This window comes from Chenopodium quinoa, unplaced genomic scaffold, assembly GCF_001683475.1.
Source record: "Chenopodium quinoa cultivar QQ74 unplaced genomic scaffold, ASM168347v1, whole genome shotgun sequence".
Taxonomy (NCBI): domain Eukaryota; kingdom Viridiplantae; phylum Streptophyta; class Magnoliopsida; order Caryophyllales; family Amaranthaceae; genus Chenopodium; species Chenopodium quinoa.
In genome coordinates this window covers 7,350,854-7,374,873 of record NW_018742484.1, presented here as the reverse complement: position 1 = coordinate 7,374,873, position 24,020 = coordinate 7,350,854, and the positions used below count along the sequence as shown (strand labels likewise).

At 35.0% G+C, this 24,020-nt stretch overlaps 3 protein-coding genes across 7 annotated transcripts; 2 read left to right on the top strand and 1 right to left on the bottom strand.

The window, feature by feature from the left end:
- Positions 1–908: 908 nt before the first annotated feature.
- On the top strand, positions 909–5,427 carry LOC110719644 (nucleoprotein TPR-like). Its single transcript, XM_021898622.1, has 4 exons — positions 909–1,835; positions 3,188–3,328; positions 3,414–3,918; positions 4,910–5,427. The coding sequence occupies exons 1-4, from the start codon at positions 1,112–1,114 to the stop codon at positions 5,115–5,117; spliced, it is 1,578 nt and encodes a 525-aa protein (XP_021754314.1). The 5' UTR covers positions 909–1,111; the 3' UTR covers positions 5,118–5,427.
- Positions 5,428–8,413: 2,986 nt separating this feature from the next.
- Positions 8,414–19,262, top strand: LOC110719642 (protein SPA1-RELATED 2-like). Of its 5 annotated transcripts, none has more exons than XM_021898621.1 (12): positions 8,414–8,753; positions 9,537–11,030; positions 11,800–11,957; positions 13,325–14,147; positions 14,780–14,926; positions 15,599–15,916; positions 16,025–16,084; positions 16,280–16,602; positions 16,707–16,848; positions 16,988–17,057; positions 17,210–17,349; positions 18,730–19,262. In XM_021898621.1, the coding sequence occupies exons 2-8, from the start codon at positions 9,567–9,569 to the stop codon at positions 16,469–16,471; spliced, it is 3,162 nt and encodes a 1,053-aa protein (XP_021754313.1). In that variant the 5' UTR covers positions 8,414–8,753; positions 9,537–9,566; the 3' UTR covers positions 16,472–16,602; positions 16,707–16,848; positions 16,988–17,057; positions 17,210–17,349; positions 18,730–19,262. The 5 variants fall into 5 exon arrangements, with proteins under 5 accessions (XP_021754313.1, XP_021754312.1, XP_021754311.1 ...); XM_021898620.1 differs by lacking the exon at positions 18,730–19,262 and adding an exon at positions 17,587–18,073; XM_021898619.1 differs by lacking the exon at positions 18,730–19,262 and adding an exon at positions 17,517–18,073.
- Positions 18,716–21,891, bottom strand: LOC110719235 (serine/threonine-protein kinase HT1-like). The gene is made up of 3 exons (XM_021898134.1): positions 20,665–21,891; positions 19,468–19,923; positions 18,716–18,982 (listed from the first exon to the last, which is right to left on the bottom strand). The coding sequence occupies exons 1-3, from the start codon at positions 21,106–21,108 to the stop codon at positions 18,716–18,718; spliced, it is 1,167 nt and encodes a 388-aa protein (XP_021753826.1). The 5' UTR covers positions 21,109–21,891.
- Positions 21,892–24,020: the final 2,129 nt, after the last annotated feature.

Sequence of the window (24,020 nt, the reverse complement as noted above, 5' to 3'; positions counted from 1 at the left end):
CCGGTTTTGGGCTCCGGTAATGCTGTTGCCGGAAATAAAAAAAAAAAACCACCTTCCCGCCGCGTGAGGGAAGGTGGTGGGTCGTCATTGAGGGGGATGTGGTGGTTGTCGCCGTTTGGAAGGGGTGGTAGGTCGCCGGGAGGATAAGGGGTGGTGGGTCCCCAGGGAGGATAAGGGGTGGTGAACTAGTAAGGGCATGGTTGTCCATTCACACCAAATGTTGGCGGTGGTGATAATTTTTTATGGCGGTGTTTAGCAATCCATAATTTGAACTAATAAGGTTCAAATTAGAGAGGTCAAACTTTTTAAACGCCTCAGTTTTGGTGCAAGAAAAATGTCTCGATTTACATATTTTGATTTGTTTTAAGTCGACGACGACCACCACCACACTAACCGATAACATCCACCACCACCACCTTGGCCGGTGATCCACCACATCCCCCACAATGACAACCCACCACCTTCCCTCGCCGATGGGAAGGTGGTGGTTTTTTTTATTTCCGACAACCGCGATAACTGGTTTTGGGCTTCGGTTATTTGCCACGGTAACCGGTTTTGGGCTCCGGTAATGCTGTTGCCGGAAATAAAAAAAAAACCACCTTCCCGCCGCGTGAGGGAAGGTGGTGGGTCGTCATTGAGGGGGATGTGGTGGTTGTCGCCGTTTGGAAGGGGTGGTAGGTCGCCGGGAGGATAAGGGGTGGTGGGTCCCCAGGGAGGATAAGGGGTGGTGAACTAGTAAGGGCATGGTTGTCCATTCACACTAAATGTTGGCGGTGGTGATCATTTTTTATGGCGGTGTTTAGCAATCCATAATTCGGAATCCACAAGTTAAGAAAAAATAAACTGGGGTAAAATTGTCAAATTAATTATCATATGGAATATGGAAAAGCACGACCTGCGTTTGATGAGCATACACCTGCGTTTCGTACACTCATGCATTTCGTCCCTTATTCTCTTCTTCTCCCTAAAATAGTCATATTACAGTACAGACGTACAGTATAGTAGTATACTCTCACACTGCAATTTCATCATAATTACTCTTGCAATTCACCCAATTCTTCCTTCGTTTTCTCTCTCCTAGGGGTTTTCTGTTATTCCTAGCTAAACTTCCATGGATTCCCCAATTTTCGAGGCAATTTCTACTCTAAAATTACCTCTCTCATCATACGACTATGACAGAACAAAACGAGCTTTGAGCTTCGTTGAATCGAGGTTGAAGAGTGAGAAAGACAAACTTACGCAGAAATTCAAGAACGCATTGATGGAAAACAACATACTAACGAAGCAATTGGAGCAGTTCAAGAAGGATCATGGCGAGTTACTGCTCGCAAACAGCGAGTCGCAACACCAACTCAGTGAGTCACTCACTGAGTGTGCTCGAATCAGAATGAGACTTGCTGCGGAAGAGCAGGAGGTTCAGAGGCTGAAGAATGAAGATGTTGGGAAAATCAGGGGGTTTTCGAACGAGGTGAAGATGTTGAAGAAGCAAAACAAGGAATTGAGTGATGAAAATGGGTGTTTAGAGGAGAGGAAGATGAAAATTGAAGAGGAATTTAGGATTTGTAGGTTGGAAAGTGAGAAATTGAAGGGGAGAATCAGGTTTTTGGAGAAGGAAATGAAGGGGATGGAGAAGAAGGTAAAAGAAGCTGAAAAAGAGAGAGAAGAAAAGTTGAAGCTTTCTGTGAAGAATACTAAGTTGGAGAGAGATTTGGGTAGTGTAATGGCGGCTGCGACCGAGCGATTTCGAGCATTCGAGAAGCGGGTGTCGGATTTGGAGCGAGCTGTTGTTATATTGAACGACGCTGGTTCTGGTTCAGGTTCAGATTCAGGTTCAGGTAGTATGAGACTTTGAGTTGATTTAAATGTACTATTTGATGTTATATTTACATGTTTCCTGTTAAAATTATGTGGTGTTATACTCGTGTTTAATAATTTAATTACTACGGAGTACTATTGTTGGGGGAGATTGGGGCATGTAGTTTCCTCGCGTTCTTAAACAAAAGGCCTTTGGTTACTCCATGTAGTAAGATTACCTGAGTTGCTCATGTGAAGAGAAGTGTGAAGCCGGACTAGAATCAATACCGCAAGTCTAATGAATGTGGTATCACTTTAAAATTGTGTTGCTCGTATTTTGGTAAATAGGGTTTCACCGTCATTTTATTAAAAGACGTGATATCAATAGATTTTGGACCCAGGTAATGCCTCGAATTAATGCGTGAATAAGATATATACATAAATGTCATGATCAAATGTGTGTGTTTTTTTTTATTTTTCATTTAATTTGTTTTATATTGTATCTTGAAAGGATAATGTATTATATGACAATATGACATTGTTTAGTGGTATAGATTTTAGTGAATAAATTTTAAGCTGCAGGTTCAAGACTTCAACTCTTCAAGTCATGTACGATTCATGTTATTACTTGTTTAGGAACACCTATTAATCTATAGTACAGGAAAATTCTTGTAATTCTACCTCTTCTTGTGGCTAACATGATTATTGAAAAATGTTTCAAAAATGTACATAATAATTAATTGAAGGGTTGATCTCTGTTCTCTTTGTATAATTATTGGTTTGGCTATCTCATGTAGCATAGTGTTTCCTCATGAGGACGATTACTTTTTAGGTCAGCACCTTTTGTAACTAGTATTGTGGACGTTACGATTTTTGTTACTACGCATAGCATATCATTACTCTCTTCATGCAAAGGTTTTAGATGGAGTATAACTATCTTGGGAACTCTTACTCTTAAAAAGTTTATTGGAATGTATACAAGCAAGGGTAATTAACAAAACATTGTTGGTTATGTTGGAGCTGGAAGTATTTGTGCGGTGTGCTTGTTGCCCTGTGAGTTCTATTTGTTACTTGTTACTGTGACTACAACCTATTTTCTGGTCTCTGAATCTCCTCACTCTGTGTTACAAGTACTGATTCAGAGCAGATTTATTAAGTCATAACACACAATATGACCACTTAATCCAGTTTCCCTGTAGAGCTTAACTTTTGGCATGCCTTTTTTGCATATTCTAGAGTGGGTATATTAATTAATATTGTGCAGGCTTGTCTAATGCCTAACCAGCTAGCGATGAAGTGATTTTTGTGCACCTATCATGTTTGCTTGTCCTTTTTTTCATTGAAAAGATGCTTTCTTTCTTTGATTTTCATTTTACTCGTTTCCTTTTTAAAGGTTCACAACTGGTTGACACAACTGAAGTCGTGCAAGCGCAGGAGAGTTTCGGTCTTGAAGCAAAATGTGAAGGGCTTGCTGGAGGGCTATCTGGTCATGAAACAACACCCATTGAAGAGAAGACTGCCTCATCTATGCCAAGTACTCCCAAATTTCAAATTTTCATCTGTCTTGTTTATTTATGTGTATTTTTTGGCATTGAAATGATGTTTTCCCTTTGTTTTAGGCCCTAAAGAAATCAGTGCAACTCGTGTTGAGGGACAGCCTAATAGTTTTGAGTCTAACACAAAGCCTGGAGGACCTGTGGAAATCTGGTCAGTTTCTGATGAGAAATCGGCTTCTTCTAGGCCATGTGCACACCAATCTCCATCAACATCTACGCATGTTGTTGACTTATGTAGTTCTGATGATGATGGCGAACTACCTTCACCAAAGGGACTTAAAAGGAAGCTCTCAACATCTGAAGATCCCTTAGGCATTAGAACTCATATGGAGTCAATAAGTCCTTCAAAGAAAACCATGGCAGCCCTGAAACCGTGTGAGCAGCAGGTTGGGGTGTCATTAGATGAAAAGTACCAGGGTTTGGTCACGGATGTACATGGTGAATCTGGAAGTTCAAATAAAATTTGGGATCATGAAGCAGATTTACTTGATGATCTGCAGAAGAATACTGTACTTTGCATGGAGGGACTTTGTGCTTTATACAGACAGAAAATGCTTTATGCTCTCAGGTATTTAATTAAATGTTTCTTGTATATATTTCATTCTGCTCTGTGGTTCTGTAGATTTTAGCTTTAGGAAACGGTTTTTAAATGCAGACATAGTTACTTAAGCTTTACCTTCATGTGTCTATGATAAAAGTATAAATGATATGATATTGACTCTATAGCTAATACGAGTAGTCTAAAGTGTAAGAGAAGTTAGAACCCACACCTAACACTAGCTATCTCTGTTCTTCTCTATAAACGCTAGCAAAGACCATTAGTGAAGAAACAGAAATCAAGCTCAAAAAATTTTGTTGGTGACACACAGAGAAGACCTTGTTTTTTTTAAATAAAATAAAATAAAATAAAAATATAAATATAAATAAAGGAAAACTTTTATATTATAATTTATAAATAAAACACACTACTTTGATGATTTTAATTGTACGTTATAAAAAAAAACAAAATTTAGATCTGGTGAGACTCTGCTGTTATGATTTATTAATTACTTTTATAACCAAAAGAGTTTCCTCCATTCTTTAGGTGCAACAATTCATTTCAAGCTATTGTTTGTCATGAGGTGTTTATTATCATGCTTTTCTTCTTTTACGAACTTGCACTACTTGTATGTCCTAATGAGTTATCTTTGCATGAATAAATGGTCTTAGGTTCATTCTGATTAAATTTTGGTATGAAATATATCTGAACTCACAAGAGGAGAATATACTGTCTAGGACTCACAGAACTTGAAATATATCTGCTACATGGGACGGTTTTGCTTTCTGCTTTTCAGTCAGAGAAAATGCATATATTAGCTGCCTTGAATTGATTAGTTGCCTTTTTTTGTTTAATTGGCAAGTAAAATGCCTTTGTTTTCTACAATTGGGCTGTCAAATCATTTATGCTATTACATGCCATCCATGATACTGCATTCTGTTGCCTTTGTTTTTACAATAAAGTCTTTGTTTTGCAACTATTGTGAGGGATATTCACTTTTTTTTTGCAATTATTTGCCTAGGGCAACAAATTTGGCCAAGTTTCTTACTGATGCACAAGGTGGGTTGATAAAAACACTTACTGATCTGGAGAAGTTTGATCCAAAAGGAGCAGATGATTGCAAAAAAATAGCATTGGCTCACTCGAAGCAGCTGTTTGATATATACAAGAATGGCAAAGACCCTTGCTTTGCACCTGCCATTATCTCCAGCCAGAAGACAATTGTGTAAGTACTCTTCCGAGGCGTTCCTGGAGTGTTCAACTAGTTGATTATGTAATTGAATGTAACGAGCTGACGGTTAGGTGTACTTCTGACTTCTGTGTAGTGAAGTGATTGTTAGTTATTCTGTAGGAATCAGGAAACCGTTCGGGTTTAACTAATCATCAACCCTATGATATAGTTCCACTTGAATGTCATTTGCTAGTGTAGCTTATATTGTGGTCGTGAACTCCTTGTTTATTTCCGACTACACTTTAACAGGGGCATGTTTGCTTATAAATTCTAGGAAAAGTGTGAGTCAGATTACTTAGCTTGGTGTATATGATTGTTGTGAACTTGTGACCTACTCGTATTAGAAACAGTACATTGGAAGCAAAAATATGGCGCGACTATGGTGTAATTGAAAATGACAGTTCTCTGAAAGATATTATAGTCTCTCATTGATTGTGCAAGCAAGAAGAGGAAGATGAATGATTTTTCCAAAACAGTAAGAGACAGTATTTGCATAATTGAACACCCCATAGAATCGATTCTAATCCTTTATTCCTTAAAGATTGATAAATGTGATTTTTTACTATTTTTAAAACACATCTTTAACGATAAATATTTTAATTTTCGTATGTAGAAATTTAAGAGTATTTTTCTAAACAAAATTGAATTAAAAATTTATCTCAAAATAAATTCAACAAGATAAACATAAAAATGCAATTGGACAATCTTTAAATGACATGGAGTTGTTCACCAAAAGATTGTGATGAGCAATACCTCAAAACCTAAAAAGAGAAAAAAAAGATTGTGATGAGCAAAAAAAAATGGAGGGAAGCCATGCATGGCCATGTGATGATCACGTGCGAAAATATTTGTTTGGAAACCTATGACGTGGACCGAAGATGACCATGTACTTTTGACTTTAGTTATATCACTAACCAACCAACCAACCAAGTAAAACCTTGAGCCGAAGCAAGAGCCAAGGCCAACGAGTGTTGGTGGGATCATTGTATACGCTATTTGTGTTCTTATTTGCCACGATACTTCTCATGCAATTGCTATCTTTCATTTCTCATCTTTTTTTTTTATTTTTTATTTTTTATTTTTTTTTTTATTTATTGATATTGATTCCTTTTGTTCATCTTTAATTTGTCCTTTAATTTAATAAATAATTATGTACTTGTGTCATTTTCACTAGCTTAGGTTAATTAAAAAAAGTTTTTGATGGTGATGTACTATTTTAGTTTCAAATTTGTGGACGTGGGTTAACGAATACTGGGTAAGTGGGTAGGGAGAATATCTTAAATAGTTTTTTTACCATATACCTCTGAGTTTTTTGTTTATTCACCATATACTTCTAAAAATTTTCAAATGCACCACATACTCTTGAGTTGTTACAAAAATTCACCATATACCTCTAATGACAACAAGATGAGTGGAATTTGGTTAATTATGCATCGAAACCACCTTAGATCTCTCCCCCATCCCCGAAACCACTCCTCTCCTTTCTCCAACCCCCAAAATCACTCCAAATCTCCATAACCATATTCATATAATTGATTTTGACAATGAAAAAAGGAAATTTAGGGTGGTGTTGGGGGTGAGAAAAAGGAATGTGGTTGGTTTCGGGGGTAATGGAATGTATTTTGGGTGGTTTTAGATCTTTTTTAACTGTTATGACTAAAGAAGTTAACAATCATTAGTCATCAAGGGTATATGGTGTATTTTTGTTAAAACTCGGGGGTATACGATGAATTTAAAAAAGTTAAAGTGTATATGGTGAATAAACAAAAAACTCAGGGGTATATAGTGAAAAAACTGTATCTTAAATGATTTTTTTTTAATAAGAGGACTTTTATTAATGGAAATTCTATTGGTAGTAACACCCAACTTCTTAAATGTCTCTGTAGTAAAGGTGAATTGCAAAAAACTTATTATCTTTAGTAATCATGAATTATTATATTAAATTATTTATATTATTGATGATAATTTCATTTATGAAATATTTAACTATAGTTAGATTATTTTTAACAATATCTATAGTAATATATAAAGTGAAAGGGGTTTTGGGTGATAAATTTTTCTTTCTAAAACTACCCCTCTTATTTTTTATTTTCTTTAATATAAAAAAAACTACCTTCATTTTTCATTTTTTTAAAAAATAACTACCAGCAATGAAAAAAAAAAAAACTACCATCCTTTATTAAAAAAACTAAAAGCCACCTACTTCTTATTTTTTTTTGGTAAAAAACAAAACTGTAGTACTATCCTTTTTTCTTAGGGAAGTCATATCTTCGATTGGCTCCATGATTTCATCAATTTTTAAACACACTAATATTTTTTTAATTAGATTTTTTTTTAAAAGATTTTTTAATTAGAATAAGGTAGATAATATTTCATGAAAAAGGGGAAATTCGAGCCATATAAATTTCTTATAATGCACACCCAAGTGCGTGTGTCTCATAACTTGTAATAATTAATTAAAAAAAAAACCCACCCCTCTCCCCCTCCCCTCCACTGACGACGCCCAAACTACCTTCCACGCCGGCACCGAGCTTCCCCCGCCGGTCGACCCTACCTCGACACCCTAGCCCCCACTTTGATTTCCCCCACCCCCACTCTCTTTTTTCCCACCCTGAACCCTCCTCCTCTTCCCCCACCACGAACCACACCCATTTTTTGCCTTTTCCATACCTATCTTTTAGGAAGATTTTCATAATATGTTAGACGTTTGAAATTTCAACTCCAATATCAGTCACATTATTACATCTTTCACAACTCTCTATGGTTTAAGACTATTTTATTTGACTTTTTATAATCATTGTCGTTGAAAATTAATATTTTAGAAATATTTATGCAAATACATATTGAGATAAATTTAACAAGACTCAAAATTGCTTAAGTATAATTGATGTATACATAATTGTTTATGTATATGAAAAACTTATAAATAATTATATAGTTAGTTTTTTTTTTTTTTTTTAGTTTATACCTTTTTGACTTTTTTTATGTATAACATTTGGTTTTAAAAGTACTATGTGCGCTTTTAGTTCAACATTTGTCTTCATAAAATTTTCGTAAATAAAATTTCCAAAACACCCTTACATATTCATACTCAGCAAAATTACCCATATCTTATCTGCTCATCATTCTCATGTCACCCTAAACAACATCCTACATAATTATATTTCATATTATCTATATTGTAAATTAGTGATAATTAATTTATCAATATTTTTTTTTTTTTGAAGATTTATCATTAATTTACAATATAATTCATGGCAAAAGACTAAAGAGTAAGAGAGATCAAGAGTAAAACATTTACGCGTATCTTATCCATGTTCACGCGTCAAACCCGTGGCATACCCATTGAATTAAGAAAAGAAAGGCGTAAATAAAAGTGAGGGAAAAGCATATAATTAAAGATCTCATAATAATCAACGTCCACAATTCTACATCGTGAAGAAAAAAAAGGAGTTAAGGAATCGAAGATCACTCAAACTAAAACAAAAGCTACATTTCTTCATTATTCTATTTCTGGCATGTTTTACAACCACAAATCTCTTTCTTCCTACCCATACCTGAGAAATTAATTTAAATAAAATATTTATTATTATGATGATGATTTTGTCAGGACCCAGAAATTTCAGAACTTGAGGTAACCACATATTTTTTTTTTTTTTGAAATTATTTATTATTGTACTGGAAATTGCCTTTGTTTTCTGGGCGAAAATTTGAATGCAAGATATATCTGTAGCTTTCCATATTAGGAAAGATTAATGTGTGGTGAAAATTCTCTTTAAATTAATTTTTAGGGTTTTTTTTTTCCACCTTAAATTGTAATTCCCATTTCACAGAATTCGTTTCTGGTATTGATTTTTGATTCTGGTGAGTCTTTAATGTTGATTCTGAATTCTCGGTGTCTTGATTTTTTCTAATTTTGTTCAATTTAACTTTTTCTTCTTTTTTTAATTAATTTTATATGTGGGTTTAATTTGTTTTTGGGTGTGTAAGTAGTGCATGCACTTAGTTTTGCTCTTTCCCCAGTTGTTCAAATAGGTTGAGTTTGATTTCAATGAATTGATTGTCGGTGGATAATGGATGTTATGTGTTTTGTGTGTAAAATTGATTCAAGAATGTAGATAATTAGCAGGAATGCAGCTAAATTAGTTATGTTATTTTTAACCATACTTGTTTATGGATATTTTCGGCAAATTCGTGATTACGGCTCTTACGGTGGCTCCAGTTCTTAGTTTTAGCTTTTATAATGTTTGTCTTGATCTGATGCATATGTTTAAATGGGTTTTTGAAGGAAGTCTTAGTTTCTGTTGATTGAATTTGGTTTGCTACAATATATATTTTTTTCCTTTTCGAATTTGTTTAAATATGGTGGCTGTTTCAACTCAATGCCTCTTATGTTGTTATTATTTGTAAATTGTAGATGCTTTTGGTGCATTGAGGATTGAATAGCATGTATTCAGCCACTATGGATGAAGGAGATACCGAGGATGTGGCTCCTGTTAGTCGAGCAGAGGATATTCGTACCCAAGGTAAAGAAAGTGAAAATTTGGTGGAGAGCTGCAATGTATTGGAACCACGGAGGAGGGTTACTTTTAGGGAAGGGGATATCCGAAGGAGCTCAGTCCAGCAATTTGTGGATATGTTAGGTGGAAACAATGACAATAGTGACGTAAATGTAGTGGAAATTCCTCGAGAACCATGTACAAGTTACCATGAAAGTGGGGAGGTCAGAGTTCAGGAGCTATTCCTGGGAGATCACAGCTCTGGCTTCGGTACAATGAATGAGGGTGAGATTATGGATACAATTCTAAATGAGTGGCAGCATGGATATCAGCCGGGGACCAGATCAGAAGCTGAAACTCCACATGAACATTTAATCCACAAGGAGAAATCCCTCTCAACATCAGGTGCTTGGAAAGACTCAAGACCTGCCAATGTGTTGGCTGGGCAAGAAATTAGTCATAATGCCAATCTATGCCCTGATGAGACTACTCAAAATGAAAGTGATGCAGTTTTGCGGCATGCTTTTTCATCTGGGGCTATGAGAATGAAGATTTTATCCAGATCTTCTGAATGTCCAGAATATTTTGTTAGGAATACATTAAAGGGTAAAGGGGTCGTATGTAGAGGACCAGTTTCTGCTGCAGTTGAATTCAGGGGCCAAAAAATTGCGAAGGCGACTGCTGCTGCTGCTGCTGCACCCATTGCAGCCTCTAATCTGCCGGTAAATATGGGACTAACTTCCAATCCACCAGTTAATATGGGACCAAAATCTCCTTTTCCATCTAATTGCGGAGTTGCTACTTCTGCTGGTCGTGAATCTGTGAATGATGGCATGAATTTTATGGAGTGGATGAGATCAAGGCCAAATAAACCGCATAAAGTTGATAGTTTATATGCATTTAAGCAGATTTTAGAGCTGGTGTATTCTCTTCACTCGGATGGCAAGGTCTTGGCAGATTTGCGCCCATCTTCTTTCAGGCTGTTGCCACCCAGAAAGATTGAGTATTTTGGGTGCATACGTGCACAGAAGGAAATGCAGGGGAATATAATTGGTAAGGATGTTCTGAAGTCACAGACTCTGAAAAGACCATTAGAGCTGGGTATGTCAGCCCAGTCTTACTCGGGTGTGAAGCACCAGAAATCTATTGATAATGCAAACTTTTTCAAGATGAAGTCACAGTTTCAATTAGGATATGGCCCTAAACCAATAACAAATAAAATTGATGCCAATCTTGCTGGTCCAGGAGTATCTAAGACCTCAAGCAGGCTACATCTGCTACCTTCAGCACAGCCGGCACTTTCTGTAAATGAACAACAAGAAGAGAATTGGTATAGAAGTCCTGAGGAGCTATGTGGCAGGGACTGCACAACCTCATCAAACATCTACAGTCTTGGGGTCTTCTTTTTTGAGGTGTGTGAACTAGTTTCTATTATCTTTTGGCATCTTTCGTCTTGAGAAACATTTGTATATGTCCGTCTTATAAGCTTTCATCTTGAGAAACATTTGTATAAGACCACTTTTGTGAGTCACTACAAGCATATGACCCAATCCCTGTTTCTCTCTCCTTTTGGCCATACCCACCTGCAAGGTGGTCTTATGATGGTTAAGCGGTCTTATTTAAAAATTTGAAAAGCCTTCTAAGGACTATCGCTAGTTGTTTTCCCATCAAGCGCAACCTTGCGACATTCTACTTTAGGTCTATATGGCTATTAAACTGTGTCAGGGGTGCATTCTCTTGGACATGCTCACTCAACTAGTAAAATTAGGCTTTTACCCTTTTTAGAATACAGTAACACACTCCATGCCTTACTAAGACAACAAATTGTGTAGATAATTCAACATTTTACATTGCATATAATGGAAGCTGACATGCCTCTGTTTCCTTTTGTATCTCTCTTTTTGGTGCATGACAGGGCTTTTAAAATATCAAATTGTCATGATTGCACTCAAAATTCTATGTTTTGTGCTGCAGTGATGTGGGTTTTGAATTGCCGTGTATATGGCTACCTTGCCAGGCCATGTATTCCTCCTTTACTTCATAATTAGCAGTGTTTTTGGCTCATAACAACTTATCATTTCTAATTTGTTGTCTACATTCTTCTTTAATGGCTTTAGCTGTGTTAACTCTTAACAGGATTAAGCACATAGGCTAATGAGATTGGTTTCTGCCTTGTTCCAGTTACTTAGCAGTTTTGACTCTGGGAAAGTGCAAGCTACGGCGATGTCTGATCTGCGTCATAGAATTCTTCCTCCCAACTTTTTATCGGCAAACCCAAAGGAAGCTGGGTTTTGTTTGTGGCTGCTTCATCCTGAACCTTCACTTCGGCCTACAGCCAGGTATTGTATATTCCACCCAACGTTAAAGGAATTTTTTTGTATTGGGAACTTTGCTATTCTTGAAGGCCCTATACATTTCAGCTTGTATAAAAGTTACTCTAGTTTCAGTAAATATCAGTTCTAATCCGTATAAGCAAGTTTTAAACAATGAATATTAGTTGTTGTCAGTAAAAAATCGTTTTGATGTTCAAAATGAGTTTCAATCGGTATTTTACAGTACAATGTATTTGAGAATATCACTAGTGAATCAGGAAAAATTAGTTTCTTTTATCAATGCTGCCCTCGAAAATGATAATGCCTCTTGAATTGAAGGGATTGATATCCAAATGGAAAGGTGGAGAAGAAGGGTGAGAAGGGGGAGTGTAGAGAGAGTAGGCAGTGGGCCATCGAGAGTCTACAATATGTGGATGGAGACTAGTTGAGTGCCAGCCTCATTGGAACCGTGTAATAAACTAATTCAGGGGGTGGGGGGGGGGGCACTATGGGTAGTCTAGTATCTTTAGGTTAAGTCTTTAGTTTTATTATAAATAGAGAAAGGGGGGAAAGGAGAGAGTAGGCAGAATTTTGTATTGGAAAACCTAGAGAGTTATGGCCTCAAGCCATTGATAGAGAGTGATAGCCTCAAGCTATTGTCCCTGTCATTTTGTAACCCTTCCACCATTAGAAATCAATATTAAAGCTTCTATCTTTATTATTTCTAGCCATTTACAGAAAATCAAATCATATAATTCACTCAAGAATCAATCTTTTTCTCTCTGCTTTATGTTATTGGCATGAGTTAAGTTAGCAGTAAGCTCAGTTCATTACAAACCGCCAATGATCAAAATTGGTTTTCTTTGTTGGTGAAGGAAATCTGAAGAGGGACATAGTAAGGGCTCTAAGGGGATGTTTGCCACATGGTAGTTCCTTGAATTTACCTTCATCAAAGCTTATTGAGCTTAAAATTTCAGGCTTGGTTCAAGCTTTCAAAAAGTGCTTCTGCATGCTCGACTCAAGATTATTTTGTGTTTTACATCTTAATTACATTGACAATTTCGAATATGGTATCTAAAGTTAAAAAAATTAAGAGAAATTTAGAATACATAGTTATTATTTGGTCATGATCCATGAATTTGGCTAACTTCATAGTTATGTTTTTATGAAAAATACAATTATGTAACAAGCCCATTCAAGCCAAACTGGAGTAGCCCACAAGACAGCTTGGTTATCAGTATTTTTGTGGAATATGAATATTGACATGTGACACCAATCTGTATGCAAATCAGATAGATTTATGTGTGATTTATACATTGAATTTGATAGCATTTGAGCTATTAGATATTTCTCTATCTTGGTATGCTAATTCAGTAATTACTGTGGTTGAATAGAGATATTTTACAATCAGAAGTCGTGAGTGAAGTACAAGCATTGTGTGGGGATGAAAAATTGTCATCTATTCATCAAGATGAAGGTGAATCTGAGCTGTTATTGCACTTTCTTTTGTCTGTGAAAGATCAGAAGCAAAAGCGTGCCTCGAAATTGGTTGAAGATCTTGGGTGCATAGATTCAGATATCAAAGAACTAGAAAAGAGGCACCTGTTGAAGAAATCCACGACTGCAACTTGCTCAGGAGAGGGATTTCTCTATGCAAGAGAAAGAGGTTTCCTATACCATGGAGACGGGCATTCTACCCCTGTTTTTGATGGAGGAGATTCAAGGTTCATGAAGAATGTTTCTCAGCTGGAAAGTGCTTACTTTTCAGCACAATCCCAAATTCATGAATCTGTTAGTGATACCGTGGTTCGTGCAGACAGGGAAATTCTCAAAAGTAGAGAGAAATGGTATTCAGATCAACACGATGAAGACATACAGGAACCCTTGGATGACCAAGGAGCTTTCTTTGATGGTCTATGCAAGTATGCTCGTTACAGCAAGCTCAAACTTTGTGGGACTTTAAGAAATAGGGATATAATTACTAACTCTACTAATGTTGTCTGCTCTCTGAGTTTTGACCGAGATGAGGACTACTTTGCCGCAGCTGGAGTATCAAAGAAAATAAAGATTTTTGATTATCAGGCAATTTATGACAATTCTGTTGACATTCATTATCCTGTTATTGAGATGTCAAACAAATCAAAGCTCAGTTGTGTCTGCTGGAACAATTATATCAGAAATTATTTGGCTTCAACAGATTACGACGGTATTGTCAAGGTTTGTACATCTTACTTCTATTTTTTTACCTTGTTGCTTGACACTTTCTTGTATGTTTTTGTTCTTGATTGAATTATATTTTATTTCCACAATTCTGTTGCTGGAGAGATTATTACAGAATTACATGTCAATTAATTTTGAAAAGTTATGTTTCTGTTTGTTCAAAATGTTTATTGCCTATTTCCGTTATAGTTATGTAATAAGAATTTATTATGAGTCTATGTTTCTTGAATTGGCCACTGAAATCGGTTATCATTATATTCAATGAGTACTAGTCAAGATTAAAGATGAGGCTTTGTACACTTGATCTTATTAGACCTGTTAAAAGCAGGAATTATACTGGAAATGGTTGTTGCTTAATAGTCTATACAAACTTCCATTTTTTTTTTTTTTCTTTTACGAAGTACATATTTTTATTGTTGTTTTATTGAAGTACAAATTGTGAACAATTTTTCTTGTGCTCATACCGTAATGGGCACAGCAATTTTGATTACAATCTGGGAAGATATTTATATTTCTTGGGTCATATGTCATTGCTGACCTGAAAATATCTCTTGCTTCGTGTGTTTAATTTTAACTAATTTCAACTAGTGATGTTGACCTATTATTGTTTATTATTTCATGAATACCAGTTGTGGGATGCAAGCACTGGTCAAGAGTTTTCTCAGTATACCGAACATGAGAAAAGGGCATGGTCTGTTGATTTTTCTCTGTTGGATCCCATGAAGTTGGCTACTGGAAGTGATGATTGCTCTGTAAAATTATGGAGCATAAATGAGGTAATTTACAAATTAGTCTACATCCTTTTCTCTGTAGTTATCATACAATTGTTTGCTATTTTCATGATTATCATCTCCTTGATAAAATGTCTGGCCATAATCCATTGCTCAGTTATTAAATCGTATTCCCCTTCTTCCCAAATAAAAGTCTCATTTTACCCAATAACCTTGTCTCTAATTAATAGTCTGTTTGCTTCATCTTATTCTTGCTTAATTAATTTTATTTCAGAACAAAATAATTTAAGATAAAATAAGTTTAAAAATAAATTGAGACCAGATAAAAAAAAAAATTGTCAGATAAATTCAGACAAAATAAAATAAGTTCAGAGAAAATATTTTCAGACAACATATTTTCAGACAAAACAGATGAACCAAAACATAATAGTTTCATTTCATCTTTATCTGTTTCTTTTCATTTTTAGTTAACAAAACCCCACTATCTGAATTTTTTTACTCACTTTTTGTCAACCAAACCCAACTATTGTTGTTTGTATTCACCTTTAATTAGACAATTGTCCAAACCTCAATGTCTTATTTTTTTAATTCACTTTCTAAACATGTGCTAAATGGGACTTTAATTTGGGGACAGAGGGAGTAGTAGTTAAGTGAGGTATCATGGCCCTTGTAATGGGAAAAATGCACAATATTTCATCCTTTCTTAAATTTGGGCAGAAAAATTCTTTGCATACAATCCGGAACATTGCAAACGTGTGCTGTGTTCAGTTTTCTGCTCACTCATCCCATCTGCTGGCCTTTGGGTCTGCTGATTACAAGATATATTGCTATGATCTCCGTAATGCTAATGCTCCATGGTGTGTGTTGGCTGGTCATGAGAAAGCTGTTAGTTATGTGAAGTTTGTTGACTCTGCGACCCTTGTTTCTGCATCAACGGATAACACATTGAAGCTTTGGGACCTTAGCAAATCTAGTGCTGCTGGGTTGTCCAACAATGCTTGCAGCTTAACCCTTGGGGGGCATAAGAATGAGAAGGTTGGTAACCTATATTTCAATTGATATGTTGCTTGATCATATGAACTTGTGTCATTTAAATGGTTGAGCAGATAATTCTGACTACTGTCCCACCTCTGAATTTTGCAGAATTTTGTGGGCTTATCCGTTGGTGAAGGGTACATAGCTTGTGGTTCAGAAACAAATGAGGTATTTCTTTTTCTTTTTTTTTTTGGTAATTCACCCCCGCCATACAGGGGCTGATTAAAGACTAAAGAAACCTGAATGAAATTTTCAAACACTTGTGCACTTAAATGCAAGGAAACCTCAAAATTTTCTGACTATTCATTTGTAAATTTCATACCCTTTGGTGTTTGTCTGACATCTCATTTTCCTCTTGCTTAGGTCTATACTTATTATAAATCTCTTCCTATGCCAATTACCTCACACAAGTTTGGCTCAGTCGATCCAATATCTGGAAAAGAGACTGATGATGGCAATGGGCAGTTTGTTTCCAGTGTGTGCTGGAAAGGAAAATCTAATGTGCTTGTTGCTGCCAACTCCAGTGGATGTATAAAAGTGTTAGAGATGGTTTAAGGATTCATAACTATAAAACCAATTGAGAATCTAGCATGTCTCCGCGCTCCATCTTATTCTGTATTGGAGTCCTCTGGTGACTGTTGCTGTGAAGGCGACTTGATATGATCATGCATTCTTTTGTCATGAAGGTTGTGCCTTTGACAATGTTGTATTTCGCCCAAATGACATTGTATAGTTGATGTGGGGATGGATTGTTGTCAAACTAATCCTGTGGTTCTTGTTAATTCTCTAGCCAAATCACATTCTTTCTCAATCGGTGGGCTGGACCGGCCAGTAGCAAAAGTTTATGGGCTGAAGGGTTTCTCAAGTATTCTCATAAAATGCATGTGTTGAAGAGAGATGGAAGAGACTATATGCTTGAGCTTGAGTTCATGGTATGACTTTGCTATATGAGTAACAATTTTTTCTAAAAGATGCAAACTTTCCTGGAATGGAAGGAGTCTTCATTGCTGCAGCTTAGGATTCGGTTGTCTGTAGTGTGAATCAGTGCAATAACCTTTCTTTTTTTGGCAGTTCATTGATCATGGCCCCGATTGCTCAGGAGTACATTTGATTTCGACTCAAGACTGCTTATTCCTGATGGGTAAACATTACATTTGAATCTATATTTACTAGTATTTTCTTCTTTTGAGAAGCTTTGCAAATCTTCCCATATGATGTGTGTTCATATCAAGAAAACAAATGTTCTTTTTGATGGAAACATTGCTTAGAAAAAAAAATTGTTGTGCTTTTCAGATACAAAGAGTGCATTACTGGTCAGGGTTCATCAAATGTGAATCAGGGGCTTTATTAAATCTCGTGAACGTTTAAAGAGCGCAGACCTTCGATCTTAACAGTGGCTGAATTTTTGGAGGATTTAGAAGGCTTGACCAGAGGTAACTTTTTAGTATGATTTATCTCCTAGAAACATGGAAATCTGATTTCCTCAATTTTGAATTTCTGTTCAAACCTGAAGTATATGAAATATTAATGCTTTACCTTGTAGCTTTCTATATAGAGTTGTTTTCTTAATTTGTAAATGGGTATTTGTTTTTCTTGGTAGTCACGAGTCTTATTTATTGACACTTGGCACTAAAGGAAAATTGGCTTTATTGATGGGATGTAATGTACAGCAACCATGAATTTGCTTCATACATCTCCAACTATAGGTCTAGCCGTAATCGATCCAAATTTCCGGCTGAGAGGATCACCTGAACCGGTTGATTTCCTTCACCAAACTACTGAAGGGATTGACTATTCAGGGTTCCCCCAGGGCATTCTAGTAATCAGCAGACATGCTAATATGTGATGTGTAGCAACTCCTCTGTTCAGGTTAAGATACAAACAGCATGAGCTGCATGACTGTAAAATAGAAATCCGTATTTATGTAATTTTATAGGAGAGATTAAACTAGGATAAAGAAATTGTGTATATATTGATGTCAAACTACATTGCTAATTTGTATGATTGTATCATTTCTAGGCGTCAAACAATTTATCACACCTTTGATACCCATATGGGCATTAGGCCGTACCCCTTTATCACCTACTGAAGTCGTACTAATACGAAAATTTAATTCCAGTAGTCCCAGTTATGAATAATCTTCTTTCATTGGTCTCACCGTCTCAACTTTTGATCAATTTGGAACAATTGCAACTTTAGTGGGTGTTTGCTCAAAATAGTCCCCAAAGTTAAATTGCTAAAATGATTTAAGATGCCACATGTCACAATTTAATTTTCTTGTATTTTCTTTTTACCAAAATTTATTTGAAAAAATGTTGTCCTGTCACAATTTTGTTACGGAGTAGTTTCTATTACTACTCTAAACGTTCGACAATAGTTGGGACTTATGGCATCAATCCCATATTACTGATATTAGTTATGGTACTTGTAAATTTCACGGGTACTAAATTAATACTTCACTAAAATGAGGTGAAATAGTGACAATCTTGATAGAAAATATACTTCGTAATTGATCAACAATAAAATGAAGCAAATGAAAATTAGTAACAAATACAATCATCTTTGGTAAGACTAAGACTTAGAGATAGGAGTATATCCTAAGCAATAAATGAAGGTCGCAATAGATATGTACACATAATTGACTTTAATAGATTGGCATGAGTAAATAATCTCAACTAAATTAGGCAAGTGGTCATAAACTTTAGTAATTCAAACTAAAAAATAATGAACATTAATCAAGATCATGAATGACCCTTTTTCCCAATTTTTTTTTTTCTTCTAGATATTTGTTTTTAAAGGTCATGCATTTACAGGTATAGAAGAGGAGGGGGGAGAATTTAAGGTAATGCAGGCTTTGAAACGATGAGCTATTGCATTCGCATTACGTCTGACCAATCGACGGCGTGACACGAGAGGGAGGCCTTCCTTCACACACTCATCGTATTCCTCAAGAGCCGCCACAATGTAACTAAAATCTGGCCTTTTGTTTGGGTTTGCTGCCCAGCATCTCTTTATTAGATGTGCCAAGGCAGGCTGACAACTTGCTGGTAAGGGAGGCCGAGCGTTCTGGCAATACAATAACACAATTTAACATCAGATCAAATCGATTGTTGTTAATCTAAAATTCTCTTAGAAGTTACGTTCTTTTAGTAGTCAGTCCGGAATTAGTTTTATAATGTAGACTAAATTCAAACAAAGGTAGTATTATAAATGTGCGATGTACTTTTGGCGTTCTAGTGATGTTAAACTAGTTTTGTAATGTAGAGCCTGAATTCAAATAAAGGTAGTATTATAAATGTGCGATGTACTTTTGACATTCTAATGATAAAAGGGTAATTACTCTCAATTCATCTCTATTTCTATGATCTAAGATGAAATTGCTACGATCATTCTAAGATGAAAGGGTAATTACTCTCAATTAATTTGATAATGCTAACGAAATGTCTTAAAAGGTAGTAGCTGTGTGCATACGATGGCATTTTAATCAAAAGTGCCATGTATAAAAGGTTATAAAAAAGAAAAATGGAAACAAAAACTAAGGACTAACTAACCTTTTCAGCAACAGCAAAGGCAGCTTGTACAGGGGTCATACCCTGGAAGGGAAGCAAAGCAGTAGTAAGCTCCCAAAGAACAATCCCAAAACTATACACATCTACCTTCCTTGTGTAGGGCTTTTCCTTGATCATCTCCGGGGCCATCCAACGATACGTTCCCATGTTGCCTTTGGTTTCTTGGCACTGCGTTTCCAAGCATGACGTGCCAAAATCTGCCACCTTCACCCTCATCTCGTCGTTGAGGAGCAGGTTGTTGGATTTGAGGTCCCTGTGGATCACCCCTTGTGAATGAAGGTACTCCATTCCTCTTGAAATGTCGAGGGCTAATCGAAGTATCGTTTCTGTTGAGAGGGAGTAAGGCTCCTTCTTGTTTAGGTACATCCTCAGGGTCCCTTGAGACATGTATTCTGTAATTATGCAGTATACTGGTGGTTTCTTACAGGCAGCAATAAACTGCAATATTCCACACAAAAAAATAAAAAAAATTAATATTTTAGAAACTATACCGGCTGATAAAAGGTGGCAGAAGTGCTATATACTGTTACACACTTATACAAGCACTACTTATTATGTGCATGCTAAAAATCATCTAAACCTTGCCAAAAAAGTAAAGCAATTGCCCTTTTTTTCCCTTACAAATAAAGAAAAGAAATTAACGGGTCAACAATATTTAGTTAATAGAGTGTCACATTATTGTTACCTAAACCTGATGTTTTTTTTAGTGTAAAGGGAGTCACAAAGGACAAATGATGTAAATAAGATTTGATCTCATGTATTGGGTACCACCATCAAAATATTAACCAACTAACCTAAGATAGGTTAATCTATTCGTATGTCTTGAACATAATTAGATAAGCATAGATATGTTTTGACTACAAGCACAAATAAAATTAGCTCATTATCTTGTACAAAGTTTGAAAAAAAAAAATGGACTTAAAATTAGAACATAACTACCACAAAAATAGGCAAATAGCAATATAGGTTCATAACTTAGTCCTATTCAAAACATGTTAATCAATATTCATACAAATTAGATACAAAATAAAACCTTTCTTAAAAGTGTCCGTACTACCTATACTTTAAGCATATGAAATTTCGGGTGCACTCTTTTCCTATTACCGAAGTAATATTTTATTTTACCCTCTCTTAAACATGAGAAATACTGTAACATAAAACATAAGCCTAAAAATTTACCTGGACTATATTGGGGTGATAAAGGCCAGAAAGCAAGGAAACTTCAGAAGTAAACTGATGTTCAAGCTTAGCTCTTGCTTCATTTTTATGTGTTGGAATTCTCACCATTTTTACAGCAACTGCTCTCTGCTTATAAATCCCTCTATAAATCCTACTATGAGCTCCTGATGCAAATTTATTTCCTATAAATAACTGCGATAAATCTGCTGTCCATTCTTCTTTTCCTTCTTGGTTTGCTGATTCTAATGCTTCTATATTCTCTGAATCCAGTATCATCGACCACGATTCCAAGCTATCGAATCGCTTCCTCTCCGTGCTTTCTGCATCCATATCCCAGTTTCTTCTTGGTGCTTTCGCCATTGAGCGAATCGCTAGTGACTTCCTCCTCCTCCTCCGGAGATTTAAACAGCTTAATGATGTTGGAAAACATGATGAGCTCTCCATCTCTGATTTTGATGAACTTTTTTGTAGGACAAAAAAAATAATAATATTGTAAGAAAATTTTTATGTTAATAATTAGAAGAGGGTGAAAATATTATTACTGGGATTTTTCTTCTGTAAGTTTGGATTGATTTTAAGAACTTCATGAACTGATTGAGATGCATGGCTTTTCGAAATTATGGCTATGATTTGTAGCATGCCACAATTGGTTAAAAGTTTATACGTGACAGAAATACCCAATGGGTTAGTCCATAACATTGAACCATCATTTTTTTTTTTTTTTGTTAAACTAACCAAAAATGAAAAAAACAGGGGAAGTTTAGAAAGAGTACTATAGAAACATGCTTAGATTAAGGAGAAACAAAGAAAGGTATTGATTCAATAGTGGGTTATTCAGCTTCATGGTCGCGAAAGGTAGAATACAATATCGAGTTGAAATGAACTGGAATGGACTGGATTGAACTAAACTGAACTGAAGAGGATTGAATTTTCGAGTGAAATGATAGAAAATTCAAGAAAGAAAGAAAAGAAAAATGGATTGTAAGAGATGTTCACGGTTTTGTAATCCAAGTGAAGTAGATTAGAGGAGAGAGAGAGAGAAGGATGAATTCAAAGGAGGGAATTCAGAAGTGTCTCGTGAATGCTTGGTTTGATGAAATGGGGAAGAGGGGAAAAGAGTGATCAAAAATAAAAGTGAGTGTCTTTTTTCTTTTTGTGTCCAATTAAATGTGAAGTGACCAAAGAAGCAAAAAGTGAGTGTTTTTTGCTAAATACTCTTAAGTCTAAATTATATTGTGTACCAGTGTATCTATCAGCTATTATTACTCAAAGTCGGTATTAGATTAGAAAGATTAAACATCTAAATTTATGTATTTTGGTGAAAGCTAATAAGCTAAAGTTTAGCTATTAGTGGATTATAAAAGTTAAAAGTGGTAGTTTGTGTTGACTAGTTTAAAGTCACATATGTACATTAATTAAAGTTAAAAGGGATTAGGATAAGTGTACGAAAATGCTCTTTAAAGAAGATGATATAGTTTCTTGTCCTGAGCTTGTAATACACGAATTAGTAGAAATAAAGGGTTGAGATTATTTTTTTATTTATTTTTTCAAAAATAAAAAAAATAATCCAAATCCCTTTGATTTCCTCCCCCTTTTCATGGCATACATAGGGAGTATTTAATAATCTTCTAGTATTAACGGATAAGGGGTTGGATCAGGTAGGTCAATTCCTTGAATTTCAAGCGAGATTCTCTTTAAACCCTAAAAAGATTTACGGAAAGAGTGTCGCTTCGGAAAAACGGATAAACTTTTTTTTCCTCCATACCTTTTTTTTTTATTATTATTATTATTTTTTTTTTATCCTTTCCTTGTAGTTTATTGTAGAGTGATTTTCAAACAGATGGAGCTTATGTTTAGCTTTTTGTAAGAAAATCATTATATTGGCCTGGAAAGTAACGATGTAATAGTTTTTCCATTTAATTTTCTTACTAGTATTAGTAAGTTGCAAAGAGAGTATTATACACTACTAATTGCAACATACTTTGTACTAAAGAAGTAAAGATGTTCACACCAAAGATCAGATTATCAAATTGAATTGCCCTTAATAACCATCTCTACTACAAGTCTATTAGTAATACTACTCCCTCTACTTTTAGGCTTTTAGTTATCTACATGTAGCTTATCGACAACTAACCCTATACTATTTCATTCCTTTAAGTTTTGCACATTACCTACGGTTAGTGTTGCTAGTACTAGTAAAAAGAAAAAGAAAAAATAAGAGAGTGTTAATTACTTTTTTCAATTGTGAAAATACAAATGAGTTGAATCTTGTATTATCTAAAATATATCACCCTATCTATATTTGCAAGTGTGTTCACGGGTATATCTTCTTTAAACTTTAATTTATGTATGCAGCCATGCAATGCAGGGGCTTGGAAGTTAATCGTATGCACAAGATTGCTATATAAAAAACTGCTACAACAATATATAGCATCAAATACCAAGCACTGTAATAACTAACTTCATTTTTTTTTAGGGTGCTATCTCATTTATTTGCTGTGAGGAGTAAATTGTTCTTGATGCTTTAACTGACTTGTCCATGTCTACTGTTGAATTTTTGATAAGATTTCACTCAAGTTTAATTTTACATCTATTTTTGTAACGATATTTTTAATTTTATTTAATTACTACAAGTAGTACATTATTGTCTGTTCGTCACACTATAGCTAGTTTGCAGAATAGTATTAAATTAAGCTATATGAAATATATGATAACATGTCTCTCTATCTGGTTTTTTGTATATTTTTATATACATGCGGGTGCAAGATGCACCAAGGTTATGTTTTTTTGCTAATTTAATGATTAAATTTTTGGATGCACAGTGCACCCGTGTGTATCAGTGTAAATAACAACCTTTGCTAAATCGTATTCAAGTTTTTCTTTCAAAAAAAAAAAAAAAAAAAAAAAACTTCCACAAATTTATACGTTGCCAATGAAATGATTTGCTCATATTTGTTGGTATGTATCTCCTTTGGTAGAGTTTTTGAGCTGAATTAACAGGATTTTGTGTCGAGCATTATATGTGGAAATTGTTTGCTTAATAGATGCATTTGCTCAAGAATAATCTTAAATGTAAAGTAAATCTTGATTTCAAGACATAACTACAGGTTTTCATAGTCTCCGTTTGATTTATCCGATTTTCTCTGAATTTATTTTATATGAATTTATCTAAACCTATTTGTTTATAAGAATATCTAAGCTTATTTTATTTTATTTAAACTTATTTTAATTTGTTTGAACGAATATTCTATACTTTTTTTTTGTTGAATTTATTTCCTTAGAAATTCTTTTATCTAAATAAATTAAAATAAAATGAAACAAACAAACCCTAACCTTAATATGTATTCCGTAATATC